This window comes from Botryllus schlosseri, chromosome 9 (assembly GCF_051294905.1).
Source record: "Botryllus schlosseri isolate E-star chromosome 9, Bs_hap1, whole genome shotgun sequence".
NCBI lineage: Eukaryota > Metazoa > Chordata > Ascidiacea > Stolidobranchia > Styelidae > Botryllus > Botryllus schlosseri.
The window spans coordinates 25,033,509-25,053,598 of NC_137244.1; the positions used below are offsets into that span (position 1 = coordinate 25,033,509).

General features: G+C 40.9%; 1 protein-coding gene and 1 long non-coding RNA gene across 2 annotated transcripts; both read right to left on the bottom strand.

Annotated features, from left to right (window-relative positions):
• Positions 1 to 3,599: 3,599 nt before the first annotated feature.
• LOC145445747 (uncharacterized) lies at positions 3,600 to 20,036 on the bottom strand. Its single transcript, XM_080323866.1, has 18 exons — positions 19,833 to 20,036; positions 18,591 to 18,737; positions 18,352 to 18,468; positions 18,198 to 18,289; positions 17,140 to 17,332; positions 16,908 to 16,996; positions 16,752 to 16,845; positions 16,530 to 16,670; positions 15,288 to 15,447; positions 14,908 to 15,058; positions 14,560 to 14,730; positions 14,112 to 14,247; positions 12,079 to 12,131; positions 11,942 to 12,012; positions 9,695 to 11,810; positions 9,162 to 9,366; positions 8,707 to 8,892; positions 3,600 to 4,272 (listed from the first exon to the last, which is right to left on the bottom strand). Exons 1-18 carry the CDS (start codon positions 19,917 to 19,919, stop codon positions 4,045 to 4,047), a joined length of 4,437 nt encoding a protein of 1,478 aa, XP_080179992.1. The 5' UTR covers positions 19,920 to 20,036; the 3' UTR covers positions 3,600 to 4,044.
• On the bottom strand, positions 5,375 to 8,700 carry LOC145445748 (uncharacterized). The gene is made up of 2 exons (XR_013917107.1): positions 6,758 to 8,700; positions 5,375 to 6,329 (listed from the first exon to the last, which is right to left on the bottom strand). It is a non-coding gene; the product is annotated as an uncharacterized LOC145445748 (long non-coding RNA).
• Positions 20,037 to 20,090: the final 54 nt, after the last annotated feature.

The following is a 20,090-nucleotide window of genomic DNA, read 5'->3' on the forward strand; positions in this document are numbered from 1 at the left end:
GATGTATAGCCCTGGATTAATATATTTTTGGTCCGTATATGACAGGGGTTAGAGGCCTATTTCGTCATGGAACTATTTTTACGCTATATTTTCGATTGTGAATGTTAATCGAGTATGACGTCACAATTCGTGAAGTGATGGCTTTAAAAAACAAAACAAAAAACATGTTCGTTTTAAATGCAACCCTAATATAGACGGTGTTATAATACTCCAACGTAATCGGGGCGATATTTTCTAACCTTAAAGTGTTGATTTGAGACGGTTACTAATAGATCGCGCATTCCATGACTGTCATTTAATTTACTAATCCCAGATATGATTGCTGTTCGACAACTTAGTCCAGGGGTGTGCAATTATTTTCCTCCGCGTGCTAAATGAGAAGTAGAAAATACGTTGGCGGGCCGAGTGAAAATTTCAGCTATATTTTCCAGCGTAGCTTAATTTTATTTCCAAATTACATCGTTTTTAATGCTGCTCAGTGAATATGTTGAAGTTAGGTAATGAGAAAATGGCGGTTAATTAAAAAAATATATATCTATTTGTCGTCATGACTCGACACAATAACAAACATGATCCATTTTAAACTCTATTTAAACCCCTATCCCCGTTCATCTAATAAGACACTAGAACAGTGGTTGTCAAACTTTTTTGTGCACGCTTCCATAGATGATAGTGAAAAATTTAGACCCCCTATGTCATGATATCTCAAAATAATAAAAAGAGTAACGAGAATTCTAGCAATCCCAACGGATGGTTTGATATCATGAAAGGTGTTCATGGCTGATGATGAGGGAATTCTGAAATATCAAAGTCGGACAATACACAGAGCCATAACTATATCACCATAATAACTGGGTAAATCGCGCTGTGCGTGAAAAAAAAATTCATTAAACTTCGGCTTCGCGCCCCACTTCAGATGCTTTCACGCCACCCAGTTAGAGAACCACTGCACTGAAATGTATATGGCATAGTACAAAGTTTATTGTCTTGGTCGCTGCCTTCCGAGCAGTGTTCTGTTCACCTCAAATAGCCGTGGTGTTGAGCGAAGCTTGCAGTTTTTCTGAAATTCGCCTTCCCTTGACCAAATGTTTCGGGTTTTGTCATAATTAAAATCCTTAATCTCGGCGACATGCTCGGCAAAAACTAAAATGACGGGCTCACCTCTAACTCCAGTATACAAATATTTAATGCTCTAACCTTCTTTGAATTTCAGCTTTCTGCTTTTTTTTTTTGACATGCCCGTTCATCCTTTATGGGTGATGTATATGATGACTCATATAGTAATCGCGAGCACTGATTGACTTGTTTTACGAATTAGGGATTGGGAAACGCCTCACGTAACAATTTGAAACACATACCGTAAAATGCGTAATGCGGCAATGGCAGCAAAGAAAGTTTGACCTAAACTATTTGGAAAGAGTGATTTCTTATGACTTTAATTCCTACTCATACTTTGCCACATTGCCTTGATTTTGAGTCTCAATTATTCATGTGAGGTACGTAGGCAGCATAATCGTGGCGTATTAATGAACACGCTTCAAAGTAAACGAATTTCCTGTTTAGTTGATACAGTTGATATGGTTTTCGTCCACGCGTCAACGTTCAAAAAGCAGGTTTTATGTTATGAATTCCAAGCAACCTTTCGCGGGCCGCACAGAATGGATTCGCGGGCCGCATTTGGCCAACGGGCCGAACTTTGCCCAGGTCTGACTTAGTCTGTGCTGGTTTTAAGTGTCCAATACGATATTATTTGTGAGGCTCTGTTATAAAAGCACGACTTCAACAATAGCTAACGACAACCCTGTGCTCCAGGGCCTCGTAGACGGGGATCGCGTAGCAACAAACAAAAACTGGTATATGCCCGATTCATGACGGGTCCTAACGCGCGTGGATAGTGAACATCATAGCAACTGCTCCTTCAGATAATTAAGTATAGGCTACTCTGAAGGGATATGGACTTATCTCCTTCTTGTAAAAATGGAGGCCTCTTCTCATATTGCAATCGTGTTGGACTCCCCTACGTAAAGCTATTTTTTCTAAAATCCTATATCTTTTATTCCCTTACTATGCCTCCTGTATGCCGGTGTTATATATACTTGGGACTTTACACGGCGTTCTGTGAAATGTTGAGTTCTTCATTTTAATAGCCACCCCAAGATCATTTGTTTGCTGTATACCAACGTTTTCCGTTAATGAAATGGCTAGGCAAACTTTTTATGGGAGTGCCTTGTTTACGTATTTGCTAGTCTTTGCGGTCACTCAAAATCCAACACGAAGAGGTTTTAAAATATACAATAGTGACCTCTAATAGGAACTGTATTGCTACGGCAAACATGGAAAATATGTGCCCCCATGCCATGCCCATTGCCCATTACTGTTAAGGGCAACAGGCGACGGGAAACGCAATGAAATTCAAAGCACTAATGAGAACTTATTTTTTTGAAATTTGCGCAAAGTAGCAAATTCAATATAAGGATTCACTGGGAACAGTGAGAAACAAAAGTTTCAAAAATCAATATTGTCTCGAATTTGAAGCGATGTGTGCGTGTCTGATTCTTTCGTGCTCGGTTGAAACTTTCTTCGTATATCATCACCATCCCGCAGTGTTTGTTTGGTTTTGTGGTATTCATGGTGTTTTGTCGACTACTATGGTCATTTACACCAGGCCGATATTCTTCTTATATTCCGTAACTGCCGACTTATAGCACGGCCCACCTCTAGGCTTTTGTAAGACACCGCTGAAGCGGATGATGTGGCGAGGAGGAGCCTAGGTAAACCTCCAACACTTAGGTATCGGAATTCGGAAGTCGACCTCGGTCGGACTCGAACCCGCACCCATTGGTGTTGCAGCCGCGGATTATACCACTGCGCTATCTCGCCACCATCCCGCAGTGTATTTGCATTACTAACAGTCGGCAGGCGTTCGGCTATGATCCACTGAGGTATAGAAGCACGTGATTGCTTAACTCTTGTAAATTATAGTCTGTCTAGGTCTGAAGGTGTGACGCTTTTACTCGCAATACTGACATAACAAACGTGGGATACAGACTGCTGGTAATTTTAACGTGTTTTTTGTAAATGCAACATATTGTTAAACATCTCAGAATTCCACTCGCTGGTCACAGTAGTGTCCAACCTCTGGAATACGTGGTCATGCTGATCTGGTACCATATGATAAGGTAGGATTGCCATATTTTGAGATCCAGAAAGAGAGACAGTTTTCACAGGCTGCAAAGTTACTATGGCGGACGAGTAAACGGGTGATTTTTCGACTCGACTCCTGAAAAACGGTCATTTTTCCAACTCGACTCCCGAAATACCCGTCATTCGTCAGTTCGGCCAACATTTCGCGCAATTCGTGGTCTTTGAGGGCAGTTGAGGTTGAAACGGAAAACAAATTGTCAAAAAGGATGACATTTGGTCAAAGGCAGGGCATTTCTGGGAAAAGGACGTATGGTATTGGTAATCCTATGATAAGGCGATGACAGCGGTTTGTATCTATCTTTAATTATATCGGTCGGGTCGGATAACGTCACTGATATCCATCAGACGCCATCGTAATTCCACAGTAACTTTATTTAAAACTAAATACACGGATCTGCGAGGAAATGCTGTATTTATGATATACAATATACATTTAATTTGTTGCTCATAATGTACCAGGTAAAACCGTGAACTTGCACTCCCAGACACATAGCAATAGGTCTCTCTATCTCTCTATACAGGCTTAGTTGTTCTCGATCTATACATAAAGGATACTATCGTACTTGAAGTACCGGTGGGAAGATCATTATCATGAACTGCCGGGAATATATAAAATGACTTTGGTAAGATAAGATCAATCTCTGAAACAGTAGACGAAGTACCCAGTACCTTATTTGGTCTACACAAATCAATAAAGTGACGGTATGAACTGAGTAAGCATAGATTTGGGTTCAATTTCTACTAAATTTATAATATAAATTAATGAGGACATGCTTTCAGGATAAATCTAAGAAAATTGATGTTGTTGTTCTTCTATGACCTCATCTCATGTCAACGATGTCACGCCGCCGAATTATTTGCTAGATTTGAATCTGCAGAGTTTTGACGGTGAATGCCACTTTCGGACGGGGCACTTTCTGGTTTGCTTCCGTCGCTGTCACCATTCGCATCGTCTTCGAACTCTTCTTCTTCGTACTGATTCTCCAATCTCTCGTTTTCCGCTGATTTCCGCTCCCGTTTTTGCCGTTGCTCTTCTACATGTTCCACTTCCTTCACAACGAACTTCGCCTAAAATGGTCGGCCACGTAAGCTTATAATATTCCGTTATATCGTATTTCAATCGCGTAAGATTGTATTTGTTTCGGAAAACTACGAAGCGGCATAGATTGTTTCTCGATCTCGCAAAAACCGAATGTACAAGTACACATTTTTAGCTAACAGATTGTGTATTCACACCAAGATGCGTGATCAACTAGAATACGTACAAATATTGAACGAAGGAGCGTTGGTACATAGGATTTATAACGAAGTTTCAAATCATGAATTAAAGTCAACCGTTTCTTCCGCTCAGTAACCAACAGAACTACCGTAATTTTCCGAATATAGTGCGCCCCCTTGTATAATACGCACCCTTAAAATGGCGTGTAAATTCTGGGAAAAAGCCTGTGCCCAGGGCCGTAACAGCACTTCGCCAGCCCCCCCCCAAAACGTTGGTCTTAGGCCCCCCATGTGTTGATGAACCGAACTTTTGGGGGGCTTCGCCCCCCAGACCCCCCTCAGCCTGTTCGCTTAATACTGCTACGTACTTATCCTCTACGTTGGGTGCCGTTTAGTGGGTCAGCTTTTCTCGTCCCGAACGCGCAATGCGCGGAAAATTTCTATAATTCATGATTAAATAGGTCAATATGATCGGGAATTGCATATATGTTGCTATCAATTTTTGTCCTCTCTCTTGTCACGTAATCAGATTTGCAGGTAAAGCTGAGTGAGGTGTGTTTGAAAAGGTAGGACCCCTCAATATTATAATTAAACATATTCGGGCGTATACCCGTTGGCAGGAATGAAACAGTACTTCGTCTGACCCCGCAAAAATTTTAGGTCTGGGGCTCCCATAGGGTGATAAAACCTAACCCCCATCACCTTGTTCGCTTTTGCCACGAAAAGAGGTGTACTGCTTAGTGAGCCAGCGCGAAGCGCGAAAATTTTAGAAAATTCATGATAAAATCGGTCAATAAGATCGGGAATTGCATGTATATTGCTATCAACTTCTTATCCTCTCTGCTCACGTAATCAGATTTACCGGTAGAGCTGAGTGAGGTGTCTTGGACACTGTAGAGCCCGTCGGTATGACTCCTTAACATGATGTTATTTCGTGACCTCCTGACTGCTATATAAAAAATATAGAAGCGCCATAACGTAGGCTACGAAAATAAAAGACGCACACGATTTCAAATTGGTATTTCTTCAGTGGCATATAATTTTTCCCTGCGGGATGGTATTTGTCTTGTGAGGTTCAGAATGCCAAGACAGTATTTTGTATATAACGAAGTTTTCGGTCAGCATTAGGGCAGTCCTTTTCGGCCAAGGTTTTCTCGCTGCCGATCGTTCTGGCACCCTTCTTGGAGTCGCATGTTACATGGCCCACTTTATATGTCTTGGTGCGTCGTGGCGCGGTAATGGCCAACGCCAATATGCCCATTTCTATAAATGTTGCGTATTTTTTCTTGGGGGAAGAGAACCCCAAAATGAAGATAATTGGCAACTCGAAATCGGGGCTAGCGCGAAAATTTTTTGAAAAAGTTGCATAAAGTTTCAAAGAATACTATATAATTTATGCTAATTCACGAAATAATTTTGGGCCCCCTTCGAGCTCGGCCCCCCAATTGGGGGGTTTGGGGTGCGGCAGTTACGGGCCTGCCTGTGCCCATGTATAGTACGCATCCTGCATTCGAAGTACATGAATAGTTATGTTTCAGTATTCGATGTCATTCTGTTTTGCGATGTCACTGTTCAACTATCATGACATAACGATCGCTAATTATACACTTAACGGCATTGTCTCAAACGATAGTAGATAGCAGCCAAAGCCTGCGAGGCCCGCGACGCGATAGTTCAGGCCCGCAACAATATCTTGCGCACGAGGCCTATTATAGATGCGATTGCTCAGGCAAACGATTATGTCGTGCGCACCAGGCCTGTTGGAGATGCGATTATAGTGTTTAGGCCAGCGATTACATCTTGCGCACATAGCGTGCTGTTAATGCGATTGTTCAGGCCTGTAGTTGACGCGATAAATTAGCGAGAATTGCCGCGTGCGGGTGCAGCAATCCAGTGACCTAATTTCGCTCGCGTACAAACTAGAGGTCGACCGATTATCGGCTTGGCCGATTTTCGGCGCCGATATTTGGAACTTTCTCGAATATTGGTATCGGACAATCTAGGCCGATATCGCGACCGATATTTTATATCTAACTACAATCTACCTTTTCTGAACTGATCTGCAATTCTGTATCATGTTTTGATTTTCGGGTTATCCCAAATTTCAACGAATGTTCACAATTAAGCAATAAGTCTTTTCGATTTCAGTTTTCTCGTTTGTTGTTCACCTTTCTGTGGCATGAACAAGTGCCACCTTGCCTAATATATAATATTTTTGGCGAAATAGTTCTCTGCTCCTTCCATATTAATATCGGCCTATGATATCGGTTATCGGCCTTGTGAGCGTCGAAATATCGGTATCGGTATCGGCCTGTAAAAATCAATATCGGTCGACCTCTAGTACAAACGGCAACCAACTCAGCAGATCGCTTGCTGTTGTGCAGCGGAACAGCGCAGATGCTAATTGGCAACACGCTTCTCGCTAATTGGCAGCGCGTAACACTGATAATACGAATTACTGGGCATGATGGCTGAATGTGATGCGCGATTAAAAGAAACATGAAGAAAGGGTGATTTCAAGTTATGTTTCGAGGGAGATTTATTTCAAGGCTTGTTGTACCCATGCATAATACGCACCCCCGATTTTAGGCCAAAAAATCGGGAAAATTTTGCGCATTATACATGGAAAATTACGAGTACTGATTAAATATATACAGCGAAAGAAAAACTCTGATTCATAATTATGATTAGCTCAAATGGGCTCCAAATTGAAACACACAAATAAGGAAATGCTGGTCAGTCGCTAACAAGCCCGGTGAACTATTCGATAAACACTTAAACACCCCGAAAACTCGGTTTCTGAATTATGAAGTATAGGTAATAGTACAGCTGCTACGCTAAGATGCAGTATTTGCATTGTACTTTTTCCAAGATATTCTGTTCCGTTGCAATGTAGCTTGGTTTCAATAGATACTTCAATATCTGTAATCTACTTATGATTTGATATTGCATTTACACTTGACAAATCCTAATCCTGTGAAATGATGATCAGCATTCGGCACAGATAATGAATTCTGGGGCAGTATACTATATGAAAGTGACGGGCGTACTTGAGAAAGTTTCGCTACAGCAATGCTTTGTTTAGCACTGTATACCATTCTAACTGCTAAAACTATACTATTGTGGCAACCCGGTGTTTCCAGAATGTTATGTATTTGCCGTTTTGAAATTATGTTGCGTGTGGTATGGCTGGAGACCGCGTGTGGAGATAGTTGATTAAGGTGTTGGCTGAGAGCGTGGCTGAAGATGGATGTGAGTGAGTATGTATGTCTCTGTGTTTGGTATCGTGAAGTATGAGTTGAGTAGTCGGGAGAAGCAGCATGAAGTAGTTGTAGTATTAGACAGTTAAGGTGTGAAGTAGCAGGTAGTTGGCATTGTATTTGTACGCTAGAGGTGGATGTATCCTATCGGAATCTACGTTCCGATAGATTGACTGGGGCATGAAAAGATCACGGACGATGCTGTGCGAGCATCTAGCTAGGTAGTGATATTGTCCCGTAGTTAGTCTCTCGCCTGTAGATGGCAAGGCTGGTGGTGGTGTAGGTTTAGGTCTTGCTGTCGGAATATGGTTTGTGTGAACTAGTGTGCTGTGTGTAGGCCCGTGTCTCGTATTGTTAGGTCGTATGTGTACGTTATGCAGTTTGTGTGTATCGCTATGTATTATGAAAATGTGAGTCTAGTGTGAAACGCCGTTTTGAGTACTGTGTCGCAGAATATAATCTTAATATAACCGTATGGACTTGTGCACTGTGTTAGGCGTTTCGTGTGACAAGCGAGGAGCAGGTGGCGATCGCAGAGAGACGAGGTCCCGAGCCCAGGAACACAACCGCTTCCCCGTTAGGTACGTAACGCCGTATCGGGGTCGCTACACTATTTATTACATTTAAAAGGCAAAATTGAGTCAGGGATCCCTATTTTAGCAAATGTCGTTTCCGACCGCTAGGTACTTGATTGTAAGTAATTAAAACGAACAAAGCAAGGAATGGGCAACGGACTGAAAACAAGGACCTTTTAAAAGTTGGCATCCTCGTACTGTCCCCGTGACCTTCGCGTATATGGAAATGAATATACCAGAATGCAAATTTGGTTAAGGTCGAAAATAGCTTGCTTGATAGCAAGGATCTATATTGTTTCGTATAGTTGGAACAGATAATGTCAAAATGTGTAATGCAGGTTAATAATGCCCCAAAACATGCGTAATGTTTGCATCATAGACAGGATTATTATATGGATGGAATACGAGGTATATTATCTTGAACGTAGTGAAAGTGAAAGTGAACTTACCCAAGCAAATAACGTGGCAGCTACATTGCTGACTGGCTCGACATCATCAATTTCTAAACCTTTTAGCAACTTCCCCGACTTTTCCGCACCTTCCGGTGTCAAATGTTCTATGCGAAAACGCTTCACCCGTTTTGTCATCGAATAACGGTCCAATCGTCCCATCAAATTCTGTATCTTTACCCAAGTCTGTTTGAAAAATTGTACAACGTCAATTTTTGTATCATTCAAACATGACTTCCGGCTTGTTTTCCAAAGCATGTCACCGGGTTATTTTGACACTGCATTGTGCAAACACACTCCAACAAATGTGCGGCACCTAATTGTAACTATGTGTGTACAGGAAAATATATATAAGGTTATCGCAGTGCGTGTAACTCGAAAACAAGCAAATATAGTAGACATCTGAGGTGCATTATAGTAAATAGTTGCTATCGTACGTTAATTTCGTCACTTACTAGCTCTTTTGGGTCTTCTCCAAGAATCGTGAAAAATGCTTTCATGACTTTTTTCACTATTACCGGCGGATAGTTATACGAGTGCACTTCCGATATTGTCGCTCGTGACATTTTGGAGATTTCCTGTCGCAGTCTCAACATTTCAAGAAGATGAACCAGCATTGCTTCCGCTTCTGAATACTCTTCCTGCATATGCTCTTCATATCTGGGAATAAAAGAACCATTATACATATGCTTATATTATGGAAGGCAATGATTTAATAAGAAACTATGTTGGCTGCACCAGTAGAATTTAGTAAGCTGAATTTGTGCCTATTTGAATTCACATTCACAAATTTCTACCGCTTTGTCCAATTTTAGCATATATTCATACATCTGATTCCTGTGGGATTCTCACTTCTCGTCACCAATGTCATTTGGATATTTGTATCCCTTGGATATTTGGATCAACCAAAAACTGACATTTCAAGAATCTCGCTATAATGCAATAACATAATTTGAATCTGAAAATAATATTGAACATTGCTTCATACCCTCCATATTTCGCATCCATCAGAGCGTTATAAAGCGTTTCCACGTCTCTTTTTTCTATCCCATCGTTCAGTCTCTCCCGCATTCTCTCAATCTGTAGCTCTTTCAAAAGCTCTCTCGCTGCAAGGGCCGCTTCAACTTCTTCGTCTTTGAAGTCGCTTACATCCAAGTTATTCACAGCTTTTTGGAGAAGATCTAAATCCCGAGCTACCATTGCGTTGTCGAGACTTTCGTTCAGCTTATCCAATGCTCTCTTGCGTTTCGCCGCCGCCCGTTCTTCACGCCTTCTCTGTCTTTCTTTGCGGCGTTTATCTTTGCGTAAACGATGCAGTTCTCGGTTGGCAGTGTCTTGAAGCGCATCATTGGTAACATTTGCCTCCTTCATATCTAGCAAGGCTTCCTCAATCAGTTCAATGTCCTCTTCGTCGATCGCACTTTCTAAAGCCGCGCATCTGTTTTCCGCGTCCAGAAACGCGGCTAATTTTCTAGCCTCGATCAACTCCTCATTTTTTATGAACGGGGCTTTGCTCGCTTTGTCCAACGCATGCGTTAACCGAGCGAAATTTCGAGATTCAATCGCCTCTTCTAATCTGTAGCGTGCCTTAGCAGTTTTATCGGTTTGTTTCCTGAGCTGTTCTAAGTCATTTGTTGCTTGGTACAGATCTGATTCATTCGTTGATGTGAACACATTGCCATAACCTTCGGCTTCTTTCTTCAATAATTTCATTTTTTCCAAAGCCACGCTCAAGGTAGGGAGGTTTTCAGGTGTTAGAGAAACCTTTAAGTCGACCTTCAACACTTGAATGTCATTAAGTATCTGCTGCTTCTTTTCGTTTAAGACATCGCGATTGAACGTTGCTTGACTCATTAATCCTCCATATTCTTCTTTATACATACCATACCCTTTTAATTCTGGCTCTATTCTATTCATCGTGTCAACTCCTTTCGAAATTTGATTAAAATTATCGGCGATCATTGGTAATTGAAGCTGTGGAACACACTCTGTCACATCTTTTTCGATTTCATCTCTTTCAGCTTGTAAGATTTTCAGAGATTCTGTTCCGTGATATAGAATATGCTCGTGTTCCTTTGTGAAGACGTCCACGAAACCGTTTGCTTCCTGCTTTGCCACAGTTAATGTTTCAATCGAATCCTTCAATTTCTGATAATTGTTCGGTAATTTTGGCAAAGCGGCGTTTGCGATATGCAGATTGATCGTTTCGATTATATCTTCTCGTTTGGTCATCAATGTCGCTAGGTTTGCAGATGCTTGGGTGAATATCATTTCCCTGTCAGCAGTGAACACATCTTTGAATCCCATTGCTCTTTGCTTCAGGGTGCTCACTTCATCGACTGCTTCTTTGAGCGATGCGTAGTTTCTTGGAATAATGGGAAGCTCTAAAATAGGAAGAAGTTCGTCGAGCCTTTTTGTAATTGCTCTCTTCTCAGCGGTCAGGATGTCACTACTTTCGATTGCATACTTGAGAGCGTCTTCATCGCTTTCGGTGAGCATACCTTCGTAATGCTGATCAGCCTCTATTTTTATACTCTTCATTTGAGCTGTCGCCATGTTGATTGCCTCATAATTGACTGGCCGTCGTGGAAATCGTAAGATTGGCACAATATGGTCCATTTGATTTTTCAGTTCTTTCATTCTGGAAACGTATCGTTGGTGTTTTGCGATACTTTCGTTTAACTCGAGATCTTGTTGGTGTGTGAACACGCCTTCGTGATTCACTGAATTTTTCTTCAATCGGATTAAGATCTCAATTGCAGCTGTTTTGGCTGTGATGTTAGTTATTGTCGAAGGCAGATTTAAAATAGACAGTTGCTTAGCGATTTCCCCTCTCATGCTATGCTTCGTTTGCATCATCTCCACTGCGGCTTTTCCTCGTTTCATCATTTCTTCGTCCCCAGCATGGAAGGTCATGTCTCTGTTTTGTCTTAGCTCCCCGAGCTTTGCTAATTGCTGTGATACTGATGCAAGGTCCTCCATGCTAGCAGCTTTCTCCAATTCCCTTTTCGCCTTTTCCAATTGTTGTCTTTGGTTGATCTCATCGCCTACGTAACGTAAATATCGCTCATCGACAGAGCCGAACAGCTTGAGCGCCTTGAGGTCTGAAAAATAGACACATTTCGTTATCCTGTAAGAAACGTATTATCACAATGTCCTTGCTATTGGCACTTGACTCATCGTTACGTAAAAGAGTTGGAAGTATATGTAATTTGCTATAGACTACTTGCCTTACCTTCATAACAAGAACGCATTTTTTCCAAATCGCCACGCGCGATAGCATTACTAGCCGCATTCTTCACCACACTGAAAGACATGAGTTCATGAGTTCAGTTATGTAGAATTTGAAAATGTGATTATGTTTGAATATACTTAATATCAATATTTCCTCCGCCCACGTGCAGCCTTCTTATGCATCTTAGGTTCTGAATAAAAAGTACTTAAGTTAAGCGACATTGAGCCAGCGTTTGCATGAATCGAGTCATGACTTGACTACAGTGACGTATTTTGAACTAGAGTCACTGCCGTAAAATGACTCGACTTGACGCTGACTCGACAGTCGACATATCGGAAATGTGGAATGGCTTCTGACTCGAAGAAATATGTTCAATTCATCGAATAGTGTACATCGCAAAGCATTCTGAACCTCTCAGCCGCACTAAAAATGACCACGTCATCAATACCTATCGTTTAGTTAATGGATTCCATTACCATTTATTCTTCCAATAGGGTTAATTTTATCAATAGCGATATCACAGACAATCAGTTTCTGCTCGCGTCATCACTGCAGGCATAATATCATTACATTGTATACAGTCATTTAATCACTATCACTTGCGTGACAGTAACGCGCAGCTGAACCACTGTGTAGGATTTACGAGCACAAATAGTAATGATCGGCGACAGTTTTGGAATAGCGATGCAATTTGTGCCCTGTTTCGACATGCGGTCGTTACATCCCAATCCACACCGAAGGCCTGCGTTGATATATGACAAAGTCCCTAAGGCAGGGGTTCTCAACCTGGGGGCGCGGGAGGCTCTCAGGGGGGGGCGTGAGAGATTTTTGCCAATTTTGTCAATGTCTGTATAAATTGTGACTAAACATGTGTTTCACAACCATTCTGAAGATACGATTATTGAAGATTAAACTTAATTCGTGTTCTAGAAAGCTTAACAAACTCAAACTCCAGCAGTCGCGCTCAACGGAGTATAGGCTGACTTCAACTTCATTTGAGCAAATTTTTGATATTCTTTGAAGATTTAGAGAAATTCCTACGTGCAAGTCATTCATTACTTTAGCTTTGGCAGTAGCCTAAATCTCTGTGCGATAGGTAGCTGTTGTTGATAGCTGGCGAACTGCACTGCCTAAGACAGACTTAGATGCAATATAGGTTGCCCGGTTTCGCCCTCAATTTGACTATAAATCAACACGATTTAATTCATTGCCAAAACTGATCAAATTTAGCATGGCAGGACAGGACGACGCCGTGCTCTCTGTAGTCACTACCAGCATCAGGATTAGTCTCAGTGCAACCTACCTTGAAATTAATTGATGTCCTTTTCAATGTTTTTTTGTTATTTTCAAACAAGTTTGGGGAAGTTTGTCAGCAATGTAAAAGACTAAACAACTGTAATGCGGATTCAAAATTGGCGTAAGATATACCTTATGTATACTATTATATCAGGGGTGGGCAGCCCGTACGGCCGCATGCGGCCGTAGAAGGGAATTTGTGCGGCCGTCGACGCCTAATTCAATTAGTATGTGTTGGCAGCTGTAGACATGCAAATTGCAATTACGAATTCACTCCCGAATTTTAGAAGGATTTTATTTAATCTTGAGATTTTCTTCGCGCTCCGCGCAATTCAACAAGACTTCATTTTTCGATTTTAATGCAGTAGCGCCCTTCTTAATTGGAGCAGGAATGGGAATCCTCAAGTAATAACAATTCATTCGCGGCTCCGAAAAATTTTCGCGCTCCGCGCGACAATATGCATTCACAGCAACTATTCATAACATTGCCACTAGCGATTTCGGTGCGTACCATAGGCCGTTGTGAAAAGTAGAATAGTCCGGAGTTCACCGGGAATGGATATGGTCAGTTTACCATAGGCATTTTGCGTCCAGATTGTTCATTGCGGCTATGCCCTGGAATGCGGCCTTAGGCTACATAAGTAATCGAAATGCGGCCATGATTAGCAGGAAGGTTGCCCACCTCTGTATTAGATGATGTGCTCTTTTTGACATGACGATAAATGTAAGGGGGGCGCGCGATTTCTTTGACCCTCGCCAAGGGGGGCGCGTGTCAAAAAAGGTTGAGAACCGCTGCCCTAATGCATAAATATTCATCATTCAGCTATTTAGTGGTTGTTTAAGTCCAAAGTCCCAATGCATACAAAGCGAATACCTCTTTCTCTTCTTCGAGTTTGGCTTTCATAGAAGTACTCAGAAAAGGCTGCTCGCCCTTGAACACTCCTACCCCGATCGGGCTTTCGCTTTCTATGGAACTTTCCATACACGCGAGAATCGGGAAATTACGATTGCTGGAATTAAATATGTACACAACTTTGTTATGCATAGCAGTTCTAATGAAAATGTCATTACGAATTATTTATCAATACATAAGTTAAATTATATTAAGTTATTAAATCACGATTAGTCAACCTTCTGGTAAGTCATACCATGGGTATGAAAAAAAGCTTGCGGTGAAAAGATGTGTTAGATACAACATGTACTGATATACAGTTTAGACAAGCCATTGATCCTATTTGCTAATATAATGTATCAATTATACACCTGGACAGTTTAGTTATAGCCCATTAGTAATCATTGTAATAATTTTAACCAATCCTTACTCGGTTAGTTTCACCATTTCCTGCGCACGAGTAATTCGCTCTGTCCATTGCATATGTGACGTCATAACTCCAGCAGCAAGAGCGCTACCTTGTGGTAAGATGGAGGTTGCAGCAAACCTGATCTCGTTCAACTCTATGCAGGCTTGTTGAAATAAATGCTGGGGATTTTCTCTGTTGTATAAATAAAGATCCTGTTTACTTGGGTTGTGATGAAAGGCTATAACATACAATTTTAGTTGAAATTCATGTCTTCAAGTTGTAGTATCGTTCTAATACACGTGATCAATGAGTTCAGTAGTTGACTTCGCCATTTAATGCCAAATTTATTCACTTCAGACATTGACTTACCCAATTTGGTCCTTTGCTTGACCAATGTATGTGGCGCATACAGATTTGTATTTTTCATGTGCAACCTTCACGATAGCATCTTGGGCGTTCATCCAGGATATGCCAGTGTAATTGTTGAACGTAATGTAGGCACAGAATTCCAGTAATCGATCTGAAATCGTAAAGTCAACTATTGAATTTGCTGGTTTTTGTCACGAGATTTCATTAACGGTGCGTGCACTGTGCAGTTCACACACGCTCTTTGTTTGCATTTGCACTATGAATTTACTTCGCTTGCGTGTTTGAAAACAGATCGTACTGCCACTGCACCAAATCAGGTCAATCTGTACAAGCTATCTCCGCGCGTATAATCAAGCACGGCAACATTTTAAGCAACATACCTTCATCTGATATCGTTATATTCGACGCGTTTGGATCCTGCGCCAGCGACGTCTTCAACGACGCGGTGCTGAGTGAAATATTTTCTCGTATAACTTGAGCCTGGAGGTCGCAATCGAGGTACTGGATTGTTACGTCCACTATGCGTTCGTTGTGCAAATCCTAGAAATCGGTAATAGTTCCGTCGTTTTCAAACTAGCGAAAATGTCCGGCAACGATTATTCATAGATAGACCGCAATATCACGGTGTATCTTTGTATCGAGACATTTCTTGGTTAGCGATATCTCTAGAGCAGCGCTTCTTAAACAGGGGTCCACGGACCCCTTGGGTACGAAGCACCAATTATGGGGTATGAGATGCAGTGTGCAATTACACGCTATTTATTTATACATAATGTTTTACAAATTAGCATAAAATGGAATATTATTGGCCGTTGGCCGGATCTCTTCAACCCGTACCTTTTCTTCGCGCTCCGCGCGATTCCCTTTCAAGAGCATTCTTGCTTTGAATTTGGGTATGCAATTCCCTCCGATAAAATAATAGTATGCTTATAATAAAGAATACAACACAAGTTGCAGAAATTAGTCTAGACTTTTTTGCAATTATGAGAGCATGGTGCCTTAAGGCCGTTGGTTTTTTTCAATTCAATGCAATTTATTGCTGCGATTTTCATCATTTCATTACACCACAAGACTGCGATACAATGAAAGATAGGGAGGTGTCAAAACTACTTGGAGCAGTCTTCGAAATCAGACACTCACCTATGGCCTAGGCGATGTAAAAAAGTAGGCATGCACACTGAATGAGAAGTAAAAGAAGATATTATAAAAGGACAGGTGACAAAAAGGTGGCATGTGTCCAGGTGTGTAAAAAGTGCCGGGGTGGAACTGTCACACTCCACCATTTCGGCGTGGCCGTAACTTCCGCCCAAGAACACGCCAAGACCAGTAACATTTTGGTGCACCGCCGGCGGCGATCAACATTTGGATCCTAAACTCACTGCACATCGGCGAAACGTTGGATATTAATATCTTCAGTCATTGAAATGTCTGATGTCCATGAAATCCACATAAGTTGTGTTGAAAACATTATGGGGGCCCAATACGAGCCTTTGGGGTGGCTTGACAATGTGCTGTTTCGATCCTAGGTAGGGGTACGAGAAACATTTTATTACAGGTCAAGGGGTCCGAGCGCTGGAAAGTTCAAGAAACACTGCTCTAGAGTTATCATCTTATGACCTTACCCGTAAGTCTGATACTTGCAAATTAAAAGCCAAATTCTTTTCATCCGGTAGGGAATGAATGAAAAAGCTTTCAGTCGTCGGCGCTTTGATCTTTTTAGTCTTCGCTTTATGTCTGATTTTCACTTTACTGACAGAAATGTCCTGAAAAACCCAAACATATCAGCAAATACTGTTTTATACATTCAAATTTTAGATATGTTCTAATACAATTGAAAGACGTACTGTCAGATATTTTGCTTGCACATTGACAGGCTTGAAGTAGCAGTTTGCGTTGGCTGATATTTTAACGTTGACATCACTAATAGTGGTTTGTTCTCTGTGAAATGAAATCGCTTTTTCGGTAATACCAAATTCACCAATTCGATGATTGTGACTAACTTTAAAAATAAAGGAACAAACATGTCCACTTCGAAATCCTCTTCATCGTTCAGCCAATAAAAAGATTCGCTTCCCAGTTTCCGAGAAATCTGACAAAAATATATTTTGTTTAAGAATGTAATTAACTGACCTAATTGTGACTCGTGTAATTCTACGGTGAATAGCTTTTGACTCCACCGCAATGGATTCCTACGATCTCGCTGGTTATAACTCTGTTATTCGGATTTCAGACCTCGATCAGTAATTCAGGACGGTATCCTCCGATTGTCAACGCGGAAACCGGGATACAGGAAGTTCTGTTCATCTTTTTTTGCGCCTTTCGGTATTTTCCAATCAGTCGCTTCGGATCCGTTTCTCCCAAATTAGCTATTCCGTCGGTGAACAGGATAATACAGTCGCGACAAGGATGATGAAGCTTTGGCGCACTGAACATTTTGGAAATATCGGATAAATCCCCTCTAAAGTACTGTGCAGCCGTGATAGCCGATTCTCCCGACTTAAAATAATCATAAGCGCTTTCCCTATGTTTTCAACTTTTAAATGAATACAATATTTTGGTAGCTCTACCTTTCAAGCAATATCACGAAATGTGTCTATATCAGTGGTTGCCGACGTTTTTGATCTCACTGGCCGATGAAACCTCAAAACAAATGTTGTGGACCAGTGAACCTTCAAAAGTCAAAATTGACCCTAAATTAATTTACAACAAATTTATGCAACTCAAACGTAATATTTGAAACTTCATTGAATGATGCCTTTTTGATATGTACGTGGTTTTATTTAAGTTTCTGCGAGACGAAGCTTCCAAAGTCAGCTGTTAAAGACCACCAAAGGTCTGTTATTATTTTCGCGGTCCGGCGGTTGAGAACTACTGGTCTATATGATATTGTAATTTTATTCAATTTTCCAGAATGTTATGTCGTGTCACATGATTAAATATTTCCTTATCGAATCCGGTAACATTGTTAAGCTTTTGAACCCGAACATAATGCAATGTTGAGCCTTTTTCGATTCCAAATTATGGAAATAACCTAAACGTGGTTATGATATGAAAATGCGATACTGGTCACTTGTTGGTGTCCAGCACGACAGTGCACTTCATTCTGTTGAGCTCACGTCTCACCATGGTGATAGCAGAAAATTTGCCACACATTCGAATATGTTAATCTGTTCCAACTACAGAATCAGAATTCGAAAATTTTCTACTTTTTGCTGCTATACTATGGAAGAATCATCGCTGAGCGTTGCAGTTAACGAAGTACACTACGTCAAGTTATTTCAATAACTCACCTATCTATAACCTCCAAAGCTTTAATAAATCCGCTTTCTAAATTTGTATATGCCCTTGTGCAAAGATTCTGGATTTGAGCTCTTGCGATTTGCTGTCAGAGAAGTACAATTAAACGGCTTCTGATAGAAATTACGAACTAAATCTGATGTATACTTTGTTTTGCGGAATCATTCTCTGCATCGGAAAATCGACTTGTGCATCATCCGAAAACGTTACTATCGACAGCCAATCGTTTTCGTCAATTTTCCGCGTCGCAAGCTCGGCAAACATCTGAAAGTCATCATATCATTTGTAAATCCCAATAACAGACTTACGTTTGTAGTTTCCGTAGATTCATCGACTAACCTAATCTGTAAACTGGAAATGAAATGGGCATACAAATGTTTCCGTACCTGCACTCTTCGCAGCAATGATATGTTCTGCTTTCCAATCTTCTCATTCATGCTGTCGCTAACATCAATGAGTAGAACGTACCGCAACGGGAGTCTTTGTGTCGATTGTTGAGTTGTAGGGGTTAATTCCATGACCACATTCATATTCTTGGGAGAAGGTAAATAATTTGAAAGGCGTGATCAAAATCCAAATCATATATGATATGTCTATGTATGTTACTACCCTGCTATATGCTTCCTCGTGTCTATGAGGTGATGTAGTGGCAATATCGATATATATATTAGTCGCTGTATTGGTCACGCCATTCCAATTACGAGTAAGAGGATTTAAGATCAGTAGCTAGATTAGATTCATGTCAATTTCTGCAAATATACATACACAGCTACAAATGTATGTATTTTATTCATCAGTCGACGGAGAGAGATATAATAATAGTAACAATGAACAATACATATGGAACAAAAGAAAATATTCTGACCTCATAGCACGGTGTGCGCCAAAGACGTACTCTAAAACCCGCCCGTGAGAAACCTAACCAGGATTGCCTTTAATAGTTTACTTCGTCTGGCGACTATAGGTCTGGACACAACGATTCAAATAATCAAATCCGAATCGCGTACTAATTAGCGAGTTCAATAGTCAGAGTCGATGTTTTCGAGCACCAAGATGTAGCACCCTAGTGGTCACTTAGATCTTATCTCAGGAAAGATTATCGTTTTGATATTTTCCACTCTCGTGGGAGATTTGACAACTTGATCGCACGTTATTGGACACGATATGTCTGTGATCAAACTGCAGTATTGTCTAAGAGAGATATGTATTTATTATGTAACCATATTGAAAATAAACGTAAGACCTTGGTAGCTTCCACACCATATTTAACTTCCATTTGTAAATGAATATAACTTCATTGGTTACAGGAGCTTTCGGAGCTGTGTTTTGGGAGGATTTGAAAGTGGACGTTAAATAGGGTGTGCATGCTACCAAGGTCTTACATTTAAATATATCGTCTGCTATCGACGCAACAAAGTATTCATATTGAAAATGTAATTTTTGAATTAGTTTAGCTGGCATTTTTTACCTTGGGTCGCATAAATCGTGTATGTTTGAACTATTCGAATCGATCTTATTTTTATGGCGTCATAATGAGTCGTATTCAAATACTCCACCAGAAGCTTGATACTCTACTTGGAATTGAATCACCCTGGACTCGATTTTTTCGAGCCCAATTCGCGACATACCATGGAAGACTTATCCAATTTGCAGTAGTACTTGGTCTGCAAGGGCCCTCCAGGCTTGGTATCCGTTTGAACAATAGGCGAAGACATGTTGTCTAGATGATCCCGATGTCAAAAATACAGTATGGTGCAAATCTACCGTCCAGCTAACTAGAAATATCACATAATTCTTGTGTCTTGAAAGTGCAGCTGCAAGAAACAATACAATTATTAATTAAATCCCTCATCATTTTTGAACCGCTGCGATTACTAACCACGCCA

Bases quoted from the DNA above. Each gene is read 5' to 3' on its own strand.
- LOC145445747 (XM_080323866.1), bottom strand. From the start codon at position 19,919: ATGTCTTCGCCTATTGTTCAAACGGATACCAAGCCTGGAGGGCCCTTG. The intron at 16,846-16,907 runs GTTAGTCACAAT...TTCATTTCACAG, and splicing joins TTTGTTCCTTTATTTTTAAA to AGAACAAACCACTATTAGTG. The intron at 9,367-9,694 runs GTATGAAGCAAT...TTTTATTCCCAG, and splicing joins ATGGATGCGAAATATGGAGG to ATATGAAGAGCATATGCAGG.